Source organism: Geotrypetes seraphini, chromosome 1 (assembly GCF_902459505.1).
Source record: "Geotrypetes seraphini chromosome 1, aGeoSer1.1, whole genome shotgun sequence".
Taxonomy (NCBI): domain Eukaryota; kingdom Metazoa; phylum Chordata; class Amphibia; order Gymnophiona; family Dermophiidae; genus Geotrypetes; species Geotrypetes seraphini.
The window spans coordinates 471,031,754-471,048,046 of NC_047084.1; the positions used below are offsets into that span (position 1 = coordinate 471,031,754).

The window sequence follows — 16,293 nt, forward strand, 5'->3', positions numbered from 1 at the left end:
CTTTTCTATTTAAATTTTTTTAAAGTTTTTATTTGAAAAATGTCTGCCTTCTTGGCTTACAGTTGTCCAAAGCAATTTATAAAATCTAAAAAATTCAATAAAAAAATTTACAAATAAAATTACATGAGACATCATAAATACCTCTACAGCTTTCAAATATTGCCCCCATTCCAACCAGACACGATTCTCTTGCTGAACCGCCCAACCCCTTTTTTCTGAATATTCCTTATCAAATTAGGTTCCCCAGTGCTCAATTCTGACTCTCTACTCTGTTTTCTCGTTCCCCTAACCTCTGCCATTCAGAGTTTAGGCATCAGTTTATACTTTTATTCAGGCACAAGTCCTGGGATTCTTGTTCAATTATCTCTGTCTCTCCAGAAACATTCTGATTGGATCACTTTGAAAAAATTGTTTCTTAATACTCAAAATCTAGAGCATATTGAATCTCAGAGAAAAAACAGGCCACTTTCCTTACTCTCCAAATTAACAATTGCAAAGATCTTTGGGAGTTATCCTAGACAAAAATCTCTCAAACCATTTATGTCCCATACTTTCAGGACATTAATCCTCTCTTCAGAGGGTTAGGATTGTAAAGTTCTTGACATTTTCATACATGCTCTTGTAATCATATTGACTAGTTAACTCCTTACCTGTGGGCCTGCCTTTGTATCAAATGAAGTGCCTTCTGATCATGTAACTCCCTTGCTTATGGGAGTGCCCTGGTTTCTGGATTCAAGTACAGTAAAACCTTGGATTGCAAGTAACTTGGTGTGCGAGTGTTTTACAAGTTGAGCAAAACGTTTTATTACATTTTATCTTCATAAACGAGCACAGTCTTGCAATACGAATATGTATACGTGTGTCACGCCTTCACAACTGAGCCATTGTTTCTGCTCTCTATCTGATGCTGGAGTGTAGTGACTGTTCTATAGTATTTTGTATTAAAGTTTTGGGGTTGTGGAATGAATCATCTGAGTTTCCATTATTTCTTATGGGGAAATTCGCTTTGATATACGAATGCTTTGAATTACAAGCATGTTTCCGGAACGAATTATGCTCGCAAACCAAAGTTTTACTGTATAATCAAATTCAAGGTTCTAATGTTAGAGGCCATACTACATATTATACAGGTTTGCCTATTTATCTTGCTTTGTATCCCTTATAATACAAGAGCGAGTCGCAAATGCTGTGAACATTATTCCATCTTTGCAATAACTTGTCAACTAGTGCTGCCCGATTCACGATTCAAATCGATTCACTGATTCACTTCGGGTGAATCACTACACTAACCACATGGCTACTCCTCCACTCCAAACTGTATACAAATCTAGAACCCAATACATTCTAGTGGGCCTCCATTGTAAGCTATTAACATAGTTTACATTTTCAGGACATGTGATAGTACACAAAGCAGAGCATACCCAGAGAAAAGGAAAACAGAGTAGGGTCAACGACAAGCAGCATTAAGACCTTATTTTTCAAGCCATTTATGCACTTGATAAGCACATAAATCAGCACTTAAATATTTATCCTGCATAAATATCTAGGTTCCCATTTTAAAAAAAAGCTAAGATATAAAAGTCTCAAACCCATGTGCATTCAAATGGCAATGTGCTAGTAGAATGCTGGAATGCTTCTGGTACCTTTGTTTCATTTTTCCAGGCTTTGACAGCCAAAGAGAGGTGTATTATTAATTGCTGGCTCAAATGAGTGGAATAAATTGCCCTGGAACCTCAGAACACAAAGAAATATGTCATCTTTCAAACAACTATTGAAGCATCTTCTGTTTTGTCATAATAACATTGTTTATGTAGATTTTTACCCCCTTGACAGGTGGAGGGAAGGTGGTGGTAACTGTTAAGTGTCGGCCGGGACAGGAAGTCCAGGAGGGTGTCAGGTGGTCACTGGGTGATGACCCAAATATAGGACAAGACCCCCATTTTTGGGCCATTTTTATGGCCTAAAAATATCTCGTCCTATATTTGAGCATATATGGCATATAGTCAAAATCTAATATTGCTTCTCTATTCTCTCCTTTAAATTACTTTCTGTACACACACACAAACTGTTCTCTGAGGGAGCAGGTTCTCAGGGGGTGGGAGATGGCGAGGGGGATTTCTCTTCAAAGTCCTGGTAGAGAAGGCCCTCCAAAAGATCACTTCAGTCTCAGGAGACACGTACTGCAACTCTCTACTACATTTAAGTGCAAAATAGTTATAGTTCTGAAAAAGTCTTTCAATTCTTAGTTTATACAAAATTGAATGAAAATGTAAACTCCAATGTTCTTCCAAATGTGACCTGCCAAACAAATAAGGCACCAAAAAAGTGAGATATGTGACTTTATTGATACCACAAGATAAAAGGATATGAACTGCATAATCTTGTATATTTCAGCCTTGGGTATGGAATAATTGTGTCCTTAAAAAATGAGAAATGATTTTGAAAAATAGTAAACTTAAAACATTTATATGTAAGGATGGTCCCTTCGAGATTTAGTGCATGAAACTCCCCAGCCTAGGCAAAGAACATTAGCAGTCTGTATTTTAGGGCTAACTAGGACTAGATTCACTAAGGTCATGGATCCGATCCGTAGCCGGGGGGCTGATTCACAATCAGAATCACGCCCCCAACCGACCGCACGAATCGCTCTCCAGTGATTTCAATGCATGCACAGATCATCTTCTTTGCCTGTAGATGGTCTGCGCATGTGCTGGCCCTCCATGCCCGGCAGAGCTGGAAACTTTTTAATACTTCGTGAGCCCATGGCTTTAACTCACTTTAAACCCGTGGGTTAAAACCACGGGCTCGCACTGTGGGGAAGGGCAGGAGAGTCAGGGCGGTGAGAGGAGAGTCAAGGCGAGAGCAAGGCGGTGAGTCGGGATGTCAAGAAAGATTCGGGGCAGAGAGCAGGGCGGTGAGTCGGGGCAGCAAGAGGAAATTCAGGGCAGTGAGTTGGGGCAGAGAGCAGGAGATGCAGTTGGAAAGCACATGAGCAACTGGTCCCCAGCAGTTGCTTCTTTTGTTAATCGGCCAGCCCAGTCAGTGTTCCAGATTTGTTTAGTGAATCGCTCCCTGCCTACATTTGCATGCCGTTCCCCCTCATTTGCATGCGCAGATCGGAATCGGAGGTTGTTCGGCACCAAGTGCTTTAAAAAAAACAAAAGAATAAGCTTAAAATCATGGTTTTGGGTATAGCCTCACCCATTGAAAGATCAGGAGACTCACAAAAGATCAGCATTAAAAACGCACAGGACCAAACACTTTCAGGTCCATTTTGTTATTTCTCCAGACACTAACTAGAAAATGATGACACATAATGTTTAATTGTATTTTGTAAACCGCTTGGACCAGTAAAATGAACGAGCGGTATAACAAGATTAATAAACCATAACCATCTTGTAAAGCTAAGAGATCAGCAAAACAAGCAATTTTTCTCCTAGCCTCCTCCTCCACCCAAGCATTTTGCTAAGCAATTCCTTTGGTATAAGGAAGAATAAATACACTGAACACAGTTTTCTTGGAACCGTGAGTCAGGTAGCTTTCACATTCTGAAAACAGTGGAGAACCAATGTCTATTACCCACTCTACCGCTTATTGTGAGAGTTCAAGTTAGTATGCAGATAGCAGTTATGGTAATATGAAGACATGACCACATCTATTCCCAATATAATACTGGTAGCATACTGAATTTCTGATGAGCTGAAAAGGCTCCAGATATGGCTGCATCCAGTCACTGTAACACTTCTAAGTAGAGAGAGGGGGGGGGGGGAATCATATTGCCAGGCATTCTGCTGATAATAATGAGAAGGAAAAAAAAGTAAAAGGCAAGCAGCCTTTTATTGCTGTTGCACCAACTTCCAGTAATGCTGCTTGACAGCATAGCAAAGCAGAATTGTGTGAGTATTACCAAGAGATGAGAAGAGCCAGCTGAGCAATATATACTTGCAGAAAAATCACAAAATCTGTTGCCAGATGATGACTGATAGCGTGTCAATCACAAGCAGCAACATGCAATAAAGTTTCACAGATATAAAACTGACATTTAATTTCCATTCCATTCTAGTCACCTAGGTTAAAGGCCATTTTCTGCTCAGACTGCTTCAACCAAGGTCTTGGCAAAGCAGCTGTTCCATCTCCCTCCAAATATTTGCCTCCCTGATGTAATGCAGGACCTGGCTACTGGACAGCAGATGCTATTGCCACTGACCACAAAAGAAGCAATGGACCTGGATCCTGTGACTCTCACCCTTTGTTTGTTCCCTTCCCTCATGGTCTAGTGGCCCCTCCCTGTGTCTCCTCCCTCTTTGAGTGTCCAGGTTAAAGAATGACAAGAAGACTGCTTGCAGCATGACACTGTTGCGGTTCATGCCTTTTTGAAAGCTTTAATTGCCTTTATGAACCAACTTATTCCTGGAATCAAAAATGTGTACTACTTTAGCAATGATCTGCAGCAAAATACAAAAATTATAAACCTGTGTTAGATCTTTGCTGCCATTACAAAGACTTTGGAATTTCTGCTGAATGGAATTTTTTTTGTATTACAACAACTCCCTTATATACCAATGACACATTCTAGAAGGACAAAATCAGCTAGAATGCATTACTCAAAACACAGAGCAAATCTCAGTATGTGACAAATATCAAACCCAGGTCTCTGTCAACACACAGTCATTAGAGCAAAAAATGTCCAGGTGGTAGAAAAAAGTCTCAGAACCCTTCCCACACCAACCAAATCTATCAAGTGTGGAAGTATCTTACCAGGGTGTTACCTCCTCAACTGGACTGCTTCTAAATAAGCCTTGTGCAATGCAGAGAACACAGGTCAAAGGGACAAGTTTATTCAAAACCTCACCTAATATGACAGAGATAATGAATGTGAAGTAATATATAAAAAAAACTTCTCAATCAGTGGCTCACTTAAGGGAGGAGGAAGACAGGTGTTGAGGAACAGGCTAAGAGAAAGACTGGGTGACAAGGTGAAGGAGGTGTGAGAAACGGATAGACATGGGGGTGGGGGCAGGAGTGGGCTGCTGGTTTAATACTTCCTTAGGTCCAATTTACAAAGTTCTCTTTTCCCTTGTACACAGAATGGAAAAACATCCTTAATAAATCAGGTCTTAAAGAAGCAGCGGTAGACCTCAGAAACATATTCATCCCCCTTAACTGCAATGGAAACAGCATATAAGGGTGTGGACCCCCAGACACCTCACAACCCTAACCTGAATTCCCCTGGACACTCCCTCAAATATCCCTGTGATCAGCTGCTGCTCTGTCCTCATATTCATGTAAACAGAGTGCTTGTTTTCAAATAAGTAAGCAGAGTGTATCCACTATAATAAAACCCTTAGCGCGCATTTCAAACTCCATGCTTTGTGCCTCTCCATGCGCAGAAGGAGGCAGGAGAAGGTGAGCGCGGCTGTTTCATTCAGCGGTTTCCGCATGCGTAGTAGAGTGTGGGCAGTTTCCCCATCACAAGGAGCCTGCGGAGGCTTAAAGATTGCCTTCCCTCCGTGACGCTGCGAGCCCAGAACCACTGCAGACCACCACGAAAACCGGGAGACTTCTCTGTGTGCTACAGATTGCCTTCCCTCTGAGAACTGGACAGGGGGAGCAGGGAAGGGGTACTGCTGGACAGGGGGGGAGGTGAAAGGAAGGGAGAAGAGCTACTGCTGGACAGGGGATGCAGGGAAGGGGTGCTGCTGGACAGGGGGCGCAAGGAAGGGATAAGGGGTACTGCTGGACAAGGGGGGGGAGGTAGGTAAAAGGAAGGGAGAAGATGGGGGAGGGAAGGAGGCCCTGCAAACATAGTTAAAAGCACAGAAAAATAAAGTCACCAGACAACTAAGTTAGGGGAAATGATTTTATCAATAATAAGCACGCATGCGCACTTGAAACTCCATGCCTCCGAAGAAAGACAGACAGACAGGGGGCCAGGGAGACAGAAAGAAAAAGAAAGAAAGAATGAAACGCCTCAGCGCCCCATTTTGCTAAAAGTTTACATATCTATTCTGTTAAATGTAACGTGTTTAAACACTAGTTACTTTAAGATAAACTCCCAGAGTGCACTGCTGTTTGCCTGGTGGGATGAGCTCCCATTTCTCCTGGCTACTTCTCTTGTGTGTTGTGGAAATACAGTAGCAGTCTCCATTTTAGATCTGCCCATGGCCATAAAGAAGGTACTGTTCCCCTTCTGATTTTAACTATCTTGACCTTTTAATCTCAACTCTGTAGTCTCTACAGTGGGAACTTGCAGCAGCCATTTTTGTTTGCAGTCCTAGACAGGGTGGGAGCATGCAAAGATCGATCCTGCCCTGTTTCACCGCTAGACAACAAGGCTTTAAAAAGTATGTTGGGAAGGGAGACAGGAGGGAGCGAGGAGTGGTTCAGAGTCAGCCCTAAGTTGTAGAGTTTTAAAAAAGTAAGTCTGGGAGGAGGAATAGAAAATGAATAATCAAAAGTTGTGAGTGCCAAATCTGTAAATATTGAGGGGGAAGTGTATAAGTATATTTATTTCTTTGTTTTAAGTTTAAAGAAAGTTTGTTTAAGGAATCAGAGTCCAGACTAGTAATATTATAGGCTAAAAATCTAATGAGTTTATCTGTCTGAGATCCTCTGGGATAAGTCTCAGAAAAGTGAAAATCAGAAGCTACTTGGCAATCCTCAGAGTTGAGAGTGAAAGGTTAGGATACTCCTAGCACAAAGAACCCCCTCTCCTACCCCACCCCACCTCCTTCCTGGACGGCTCATTCTACTTCTATCTCTACACTTGACAAAAGTAAGGCAAACACTTGTCTTCTAGCGCCGATATATCTCAAATTAGCTATGGCTGCCCACACTAGCAGTGTGTTCCGATACAGCACTAGGTTTCACTCTGCCAAACAAGGAAATATTCACAAAATCTAAAAACCATATCAACAAGCTTTTATTAAGTAAATTATATTTATTCTTGAACCTATCCAAAAAAGGACTGCTTCTTACCACCAACTTAACCGCCAAAACAGCCGTCATATGATATGACATTTATGTTTATAACAATTTTATCGCAGAGGTCTCTTTGGAGGACTCTGTTTTGTATAGTAACACTACTACTACTACTATTTATTATTTCTATAGCGCTGAAAGGCGTACACAGCGGTGTACATTTTAACATACAATAGTCTCTGCTCAGAAGAGCTTACAATCACCAATCATTAGTAGTAGTATAAGAGCTTTCAATAAAGTTGTCCTCAGGTGACTTTTTTCTTGAAACTCCATAACAACTAGCCGACGCCGCACTTGACAGACACACCTACATGCGTCACTACCGGTTCCGGAAAACGGAGGGGACAGGTAGATCACGAAGCCGACAGAGGCTTTTTACACACGTTACAACTTTATACTTTCAGACCACGTAATCTGAGGATACCCCAAACAAAGCCTACCCTACTAAATCCGAAACATGCCACCGATCTGAACCAACATGCAGTATTTATCTTGGTTTTTAATCAAAATATCTGCCCCCATATGCACCTCACCTTAGTCTGCAGGCTGCAATCAAATTTGTTATTTTTGAAGACGGTGACGTTCCGGTGTTTCTGGGAGCGCGTGCGCGAGACGTTTCCTTTCTGGGAACTCATAATAATGACGTAAAAATAAAAGGTAAAGGAGAGGGAGAGACGAGCGCTGCCGCCTGTACCTCTCCTTCCTCTAACTCGTGAAGGGAACAGTGGCCATCCTTTCTGACAACGGAAATGCACATCTGAAACTCCACCTTCTCTTTCATTTCAGACGCTGCAGTCAGCTCATCATTGCGTCAAAGCAACTTTTTACACGCCCCTCAACGCTTCCCTTACTCCGCTTCGTTTCTATTGGTTAGCTCTGCTACAAAGGATTACCGCTTTCCCATCCAGCCCTTGACTGGGGCAAAGTTCACGCTAGTCAAGAAGCTGTACTGAACAGTGATTGGTACATAACACGAATTCCGTTGTCTCCAAATGTTTTACTATGGGACTGGGCGTTTATTGGTCCGCACTTAGCTACTATGCCCGCCCAAGTCTCAGTCCGTCTCCCCGCCCTGTTCTCCCTTGTCTGGTGAACCTGCAGCGCCTAATAATTTTTATCATTCCCCCCCCCTCCCGCAGCTGCGCGCACGAACTCTGACAGAGCGGTGGGGCCAGGCGTGCGCACGCGCGTACCCGTTCACTGCACATCCAAGAACCGTGACGGGCTGCGGTAATCTTGGGAACAGGGCGGTGGAAGGTGGGTGAGTTTTATTTGCAGTATCACCCTGCGTGGAGGAGGCGGCGGCGGCGGCGGCAGTGGAAGAGAAGGAAGAGGCCAGATTCAGCACTCCCTTTCTCTAGTTAATCTTCGTGGCTGGGCTGCTAGTGTGCTGCATGGAAGCGGCCGCGCCGGTGGCAGGGACAAAGGCCTGAGAGAAGAGCAAGTAGCTGCCGGCGCGAGCCAGCCAGGAGCGTGATCGGCGGCCGTTACTCCGCAGCGCGCGCGCGCGCCCACCCACAGGCCGAAGCCCTTTTCTCTCGGGAGAGTGGCAGGTACGTTTCGTGCCGGGCTCAGGGGAGCGGCAGAGGCCAGGCTGCAGCAGAGGCGCTTAAATTCCCAGCGCCCGGGATTTATTTCTTCCTTGAAAATTCCTGCCTTTGTGCTAGGGGCACGCGGCGGTGACGACACTTGAGGTAAGTGCACCAACTTCCTCCCTTGTACATATACACAATTCCCATTAGAAATGCCTGTGCTTGAGATATTTGACCCAAGAGATACACGGAGATGATTCCCACGATGGGTTTGTCTTTATTTTCTCCTGTTGCGGGTTCTTTATATGCTGCACAAGAGTTTTCCCCTCATCTACGGTGCCTAGTCTGTGTGTTTCTCTACGGAGTCTCAGACACTGCCTCCCTTGCTGAGGACGAAGGAAGCGGTAGTCCGGATACCGAGGAACGAGAAAACAGCCTTTACTATACTGGGCTTAGGGAATAATAGCCTGATTGGGGGGGGGGGGAGGACGTGGGAGCCAGGTCACTGGGTCTCTGTATTGGCGCTGCCATTCTTCCTTTTGGTGTTAGGTTGAATGCATGGGTTTAAGCATAAGAGAAAAGAAACCGAGTTACAACCTCGGCTCCCCAGGGAAGTTCTTTACCTTCTGACGAAGTAGTTTTAGCCGCTTTTTGCCCTCCAAGGGTCATTTAAGGAAGGGTAAAGTAGTTATCCTCACCGCCGCCAGGTTAACGTTAGTAATAATCTATTGCTACGTAATTGCTTATTATTATTTTTTTTTTTACACAGCAACCTAGGGTGGGGGAGGAGTAGATTGTCTGATTTTTAACTTCCTGAGTAGTTTGTTTTCTAACAGGGTACATGGAAGTAATTTGATTTGTTTTAGATATTCATTTCATTATTCCATTTGCACTAATGTTGACTTAACAGAATTGTTTTTCTAGGGACGGAAGTCACTCACTAGTCAAGCTTATGTAGACATGGAGATAGGCCCGACCCAAGAGTATCTCATGCCCTAGCAAACCTACAACCGAACCCTATTATCTTGCAGGTCACTATCTTCTTTCCTAATCACTCCTGGTCTAGCATCTTCCCTTCTCTTTCTCTCCTGTAGTCCATTTCTCAGCATCCTCCTTTCATTGCTTTGGTTAGCACCCCTTCTCAGGCAACATCACTACTACCTCATCTTGTGCCCAGCATCTTACCACTTACTGCTCTCTCTCTTCCAACCCCTAGTTGATATGAGAACGGGCTATTGGGCTTGATGGACCATTGGTCTGACCCAGTAAGGCTATTCTTATGTTATGTTTTATTAAAACTTTGAAAGTAGACTTGGTGATGACTTGTGGACTTTAAACACATGGCTGTGATCAAGTGCTGCTCCGTGCTTTTTCTTTGCCGCCCCCACCCCTCCCTTCCATGTGAGAACTACGGTGTTGGTGGGGTGTGGAGTGCAGTGCGTTGGTGTTCAAGTGTAGGTGTGTGTTTAAAGCTTCTATGCTGGTGCAGAGTCAGACTTCAACTTTGGCTCAAGTTTGGAAGAGAGGTGGGCAGGGAAAGACATAAACATGTGATGGGATTAGGGAAGAGGATAGAAGATACTGCTTTCCTGCTATCTTCTAAATGCTGCCACTCTAGACAGACACCCAGTCCACCTATTGGCATGTAGATTAATGCTCTGAAACCCTCTAATCTGCTCTATGGGAGATAAACCTAAGGTTACCTAGTCTGCATTATATAGCTTTTTAAGGGAAATAGGCCTGGATTGTCCAATTAAGATACAGGTGTAAACTTTGTATCAAGTCCTAAATACATAGGCCTCCTTTTACAAAACTACGATATCAGTTTCTAGCGCGCCGACTCTCATTGAGTTCCTATGAGCGTTGGGAGCTGCGCAGGCCATTCAGTGCAGTTCTCCGCGCTAGAAACTGTTATTGCAGCTCCGTAAAAGAGGAGGTTAGTTGTTCAGCAATTTTGGATTTCTGGGGAATTTCATAACTTTTGTTTGTCTGGAGGTACAACTGAACAGTTAAATTTTGTGTCCAGAGCAGTGGAAGAGGAGCTAAAACACCCCTTTGTTTGTGGTTAAATAAAAAGAGGTTAGGTGAGGATACTGCTGATTGATGTATAAACAATATAAATATTAACTGCCATATCCTATTCATTTTCTTTATTTGAATTAAGACTTACGTACTACAGCAAGCATGTCAAACTCAAAGGCTGACACAGGCCAAATAAACAAGGTTTAAATTTGTGGGTCGCAAAAATGTCATTTTTCTTAGAAACTTAGGTTTGTTTTGAAAAGTACAGTATAAAGAACAAGATCAACAACAAAATTAATTTTTTCTTCCTGACACTTGGCATCTCTTCTCTGCTACTATTTATCCTATTTCAGGAGAAATCTTGTCCACAGTGATTACTTTTAAAACTGACCTAAGGTGAATGTTGGTAATTCTGGATCTGATAGATTTATTTCCTTTCATAAGTGTAAATAACTGCTCGTACCGATAAGTACTTCCAAACATGGAAATAATTTCATATGAGAATTTCCGAGTATTTTCAAACCTGGCTGGCATATATTTGTAAAATTCAAGCAAGCCAACTTCACTGTTTTTTTATCTTCAAATCTAAATCGCACCAGATCTCAATTACTTCCATTTGCATATGATTCTATATTTATTAATAAAATTGAAGAAAACAAAACTTGGCTTTCAAAGATTTAAAATCTGCAAATCTTGTTTCAAACTCGGTTCTAAGGCTTAACATTTTTCTGCGTATTTTTGATACGATGCAACAATTTCACCTAAACTTGATTTGTTTATGTTGCATGATTTCTCAATTAAATCTCAATTAAATCTTCATTTTTCAACTGCTTTTCCCAGAGAACTAGCTTACATTGGAATGCTTTAACTTGATCACACGTTTGTAATGATCTGATCTTTTCCTTGCAGTTTTATATTTAAATCGTGTAAGTGTTTTGTTATATCAACCATTAAGAATAAATCTTGTAACCATACTGGATCAGAAAACAACCTTGTCTTGGTTTTTAGTTAGTATTTCTTCGTTCAAGTCCCAGAATTGTTTAAGGACCTTGGAGCAGGATAGCCAATGTACCTTGGTAAAGTAGGACAAACTGGAATATTCACTTTCTAATTCACTTAAGAAAGCAGAGAATTGTCGCTGTTTATAAGTCTCAAGATCTTATGAAATTGATAATTTTTTGACAAATGTCAACACATTTTCCATATTTATTACCTTTGTTCATAATACTTGATGTATAATGCAATGCGTATGATGAATCTTGGATCTGTCACAAGTTTCACTTTGCAGTAATGCAACAAAACCATTGCTTTTTCCGACCATTGAAGGAGCTCCATCTGTAACTACAGAAGTTAGTTTTGACGGAGGTAAATTATATTTTTGCAGAAGTTCATAAAAACAATTAAATATATCTTATCTTGTTGTAGTGCCATGCATCGGTACTAGTTCCAATAATTCCTCAAAAATGTTGACATTTGGGTCATAAGCACAAAGAAACACAGCTAATTGAGCTGCGTGTCACAAGCAATAGAAAAAGCTTCGAAACTAGATCATTTTGCTTTGATCTGATCACTTAAATTCCTGGCCAAATCAGTAATTCTTTCTGCAACTGTATTTCTAGATAGAGATTGTTTGAAAAACCTTCATACATAAATTCTCAAAATTGACACATTTCTATCACTAAATTGAAACTAGAATTATTTTTCCTACCTTTTCTGTCTGGTGATTGCACTTCCTTCTGACACTGCATTCAATATTTCTTTCTCTGCACACTTCCTCTCCTCCGGACCTCATTCCCTTCCCCAACCAATATCTCTCTGTCCCTCCATGAGTTCAATTTTTCTTCCTCTCTTCTCCACCCCTCTCTCTCTCTCACTGTCCATCTGTCTTGAGAGATCCAGGCATCTCTCCCACCCCCTCTGTCACATCCAACATTTCTCGCTCTCTCATCCCTCGGATCATGTGCAGCATTATTTACCACTGCCCACCAGCCCAATGCCCATTTCTCCTTCTATCACTCTTCTCCAGCACAATGTCACATCACTCCCTCCACCACTATGTCCAACATTCCTCCCCCTTGCATCCTCTTTAATCTGTTCCTCTGGTCCCTCTCCACCACCATATCCAACATTTCCCCTTCTCATCCTTCTATTCCCCATGCATCTCTACCTCACTCCTCCCTGCCCAATTTTCCTTTCCCCTTGTGCACCTTCTCTCAGTTACACACTCATGCCCAACAATTCTCCCTTTCTATTCCCTCCTTCCTATGTCCCAAGTTAGTGCCCCCTTCCTCCCTTCCTTCTGTGTCAAGTTCATGCCCCCGTCCCTGCCTTCCAGCCTTTGTCCCAAAATTAAGTTGTATGCCGGGGATCTCTGCCTGCCCGCCCGCCTCCACTAAAGCCGCTGCTGGGGATCCCTGCCTTCATCTCTACCCCCCCTTCCGAAGCAGACCCAGTTACTTTTTTGAAGCTGCACTCGCTCCCTCCTCCCCCAGCGAACTCTGTGCAGGGACGGCGCGAGCAATGATTCACACACTACATGTGGCTGGCCCACAAGCCTTCCCTCTAACATTGGAAAAGAGGTTTCCAAGTCAGCTACTTGCGGCGTGTGACTCGCATCCCTGCACGGAGTTCGCTGGGGGGCGGAGGGAGCGAGTGCAGCTCAATCAAGTAACTGGGTTGGCTTTTTTGGGGGGAGGGGTGATACAAATGGGCAGGGAGGGATCCCCAGCAGCGGCTTCAATAGAGGAGGTGGGCAGGCAGGGATCCCTGGCAGCAGCAGCTTCTACTGACGAGCAGGGAATATCCTCCGTAGTGGCAAGGCTGCGTACCCCCAACAGGCAGCTCACGTACCCCTAAGGGTACGCGTACCGCGTGTTGAGAAACATTGCTCTAGAATGCTCTGCTTTCAGAGATTAAGTTCTAACAGTGTTCTCCCCAGAAAATTTTTCCAGCCAGGTGGCACGAAAAAGTAGCCCGTGTGGGACGGGGCAGGATGGGGAAATTTGGTGGTGGGGAAAATTAAATGTGCACTATTTTTATTAGTTAATTGTTAATTACTGTATTTTCCAATGCTCAATATGACTTTCTTTTTTAAGGTTTGCCACTTAGGCAGTGTTCCAGTAGCATTTAAGCCACCCTTGAAAAAAGTAATGCAAATCCTCTTATTCCGAATAACTACTGACCAGTATCAAACCTTCCATCCCCCGGCAATCTGTTTTTTAAGACATAGTACAGAGACGGTAGTTCCTGCCATAGGGCTCCTTATACAAAGCTGTGATAGCAATTCTGCCACAGCAAATGCACTGAAGCCCATAGGAATTGAATGGACTTTGATGCATTTCCCATGCGAGAATTGCTACTGTGGCTTTGTAACTCCATAGTTACCTAGATAAGTGTTTCTCAATTCCTTCAAGCCAAGTACCCCCTAAGTCTTAAAAAATACCAACCCAAGATCCGCCGCTGACCCCAACCCCGTTATAATAGTACTAATTGTAATGCAATTTTGTCCATTCATTTTTCATGTACACACAATATAATCTTATTAATTCATAAAGGTAACCACAAAATTTTTACAAAAATAAACCACAAAGCACACTATATGCAGATAAAATGTTAATTATCATTTATTTGTTTTATTTTTCAAAGAGGTCAAGGCAGATGACTTTAAAATATGCAATGTCGCCTCAGTAACAACTATAGAAAAATTATAGTGCAAAATATAGACAGCAGATATAAAATGGACCCATTTTGATCACTAAATTGAAAATAAAATCATTTTTCCTACCTTTGTTGTCTGGTGATTTCATGAGTCTTTGGTTGCACTTCCTTCTGACTGTGCATTCAATATTCTTTCTTTCTGCTTCCTGCACTCCAGACCTCATTCCATTCCCCAGCCAACATCTCTCTGTCCCTCCATGAGTCCAACTTTTCTTCCTCTCTCCTCCACCCCCCATTGTTAACATTTCTCCCTCTCTCTCTCTGTTTTTTTCCTCCCTTGCTGCAAAGGGAGTGGGGAGAGATCCAGAGTGCATCTCTCCTACTCCCTCTACTTCCACATCCAACATTTCTCCCTCCTTTCCCCCAGTCCAACATCTTTCTCTCTGCTTCCTGAATGCTTCCTCTCCTCCAGTCCTCATCCCCTCCCCCAACCAACATCTCTCTCTCCCTTCTCCTGAGTGTGACATTTCTCCTTCCCTCCCTATCCATCTCTCATTCTCCATGAGTCCAACACTTTCTGCCTCCTGCATGCTTCCTCTCCTACGGATCTCATTCCCTTCCCCAACCAACATCTCTCTCTATCCCTCCATGAGTCCAACTTTTCTTCCTCTCTCCTCCACCCCTATTGGCAACATGTCTCCTTTTCTCTTCCTCCTCTGTTATGATTTTGCATCTCTGTTCTTCCTCAGGGTCCCCCCCACCCCACCTCTTGTCTCTTTGTCTGCACCTCCCATAGTCCAGCATCTGCCTCTTGTCATAGAAACGTGATGGCAGATAAAGACCAAATGGTCCATCCAGTCTGCCCCTTTCAGTCTTTCTTCTGCTTACAATCCCATCCCTTGCAAACCCCCCCCCCCCATGTCCAGCATTTGCTCTCCTTTCTTCCAGGTCTTTCTCTTCCTCTGTCTTTCTCCTTCCTTGGTCCAGAATCTTTCCACCTTTCTGCAGTCTTTCTCTCTCTTCCCTAAGTTCAACATCTGCCTCCCCCCCCTTTTGTTTCAGGTTTCTCCTTCTGCTAACATTTCAAGTCCTCCCACCTTTGTTCCAGGTCTTTCTGTCTCTCTCACTCTCTTTGACAATGTAACATTATCTCTCACTATGTCCTTGTTACAAGCCCCAGAATTGGACTAAGGTCATTCTCTCAATTCATATAAGCTAGGCACCTTCCTTAACTAGTAACAGAAGATGAGACTAAGAAAAAACAAAACTATAATGCTGTGAGCCATTCAATCCTTCCCCCCCCCCAAAAACGCAAAAGATAGAAATTTTCAAGAAGGTATGCCACAAGCACAGAAAATCCCAACTTATAGGATAACTGAAAATCAACTGGAGTTTATGGCACGGTATCAAGAATTAAACTGAATAAATAGGTCTTCATATTCTCTTTCAAATGAAAACATTCAGATTAACAATACAGGATACAGTACTCATTTAGAGACCAGACTCCCCTCCCCGGGAATCCTGCCATCTCTTCTTCTCTCCTTACCTAGGTACTCTAGACCTATCCCTCAAGGTAGCACATCAACTGAACGCAAGACAAAAGCACTCCAACAAAGCTGCGCCGACAAGTCCTTTCTTTGGAAGGACAAAACCGCTCAGTTAAACTGCGCATAGGACTGGACCTTGTTGCAGTAGATACCTTGCAGTGGTGGATTATGTTTTTGTCCCAGACCTTGCAGCTACTGTTTTTGTCCCGGAACGATCCCACTACTTTCCTTCTCCGGCAGCCCTTCACCCTTACCACAATTTCTCTCCCGTGGAGGCGTCCCGCCTTGCTGGAAACGGGAACTAGTGTCAAAGGAGGGCGGGTTACCAGACAAGAAAAGCGGTGGGGCGTGTTGTGGACGAACAGCACTAAGGGTCAGCTGATTGTCTCGCGCATGCCTGTGGTAACCTCCACCTGCAGCCAGATGCTATTTGTAGCAGTTGCCAGCCACACCCACGTGCAAAAAAATAGCTGATGACTTTTCATGTTGCTGCATTAGTCCAAGCAGAGATACAATGCTGAGATGACAGCCGGGCGCTCGCCTAAATTAGCTGG

At 43.3% G+C, this 16,293-nt stretch overlaps 2 protein-coding genes across 6 annotated transcripts in view; one reads left to right on the top strand and one right to left on the bottom strand.

Moving 5' to 3' along the window:
- C1H9orf85 (chromosome 1 C9orf85 homolog) overlaps positions 1–7,769 on the bottom strand; it is a 99,883-nt gene extending 92,114 nt beyond the window's left edge. Inside the window, exon 1 of one of the 2 annotated variants that reach the window (XM_033924642.1) lies at positions 7,515–7,762. In XM_033924642.1, the coding sequence (XP_033780533.1) occupies positions 7,515–7,616 (102 nt within the window). In that variant the 5' untranslated portion in view covers positions 7,617–7,762. Of the gene's footprint in view, positions 1–7,514 lie in introns of both variants that reach the window. The other variant, XM_033924651.1, reaches the window with a different exon arrangement.
- Positions 7,770–7,877: 108 nt separating this feature from the next.
- Positions 7,878–16,293, top strand: part of ABHD17B (abhydrolase domain containing 17B, depalmitoylase) — a 162,043-nt gene continuing 153,627 nt past the window's right edge. For all 4 annotated transcript variants that reach the window (XM_033924631.1, XM_033924607.1, XM_033924623.1 and 1 more), the window contains exon 1: positions 7,878–8,675. The gene's annotated coding sequence lies outside the window, so the exon portion shown is untranslated. The remainder of the gene's footprint in view (positions 8,676–16,293) is intronic.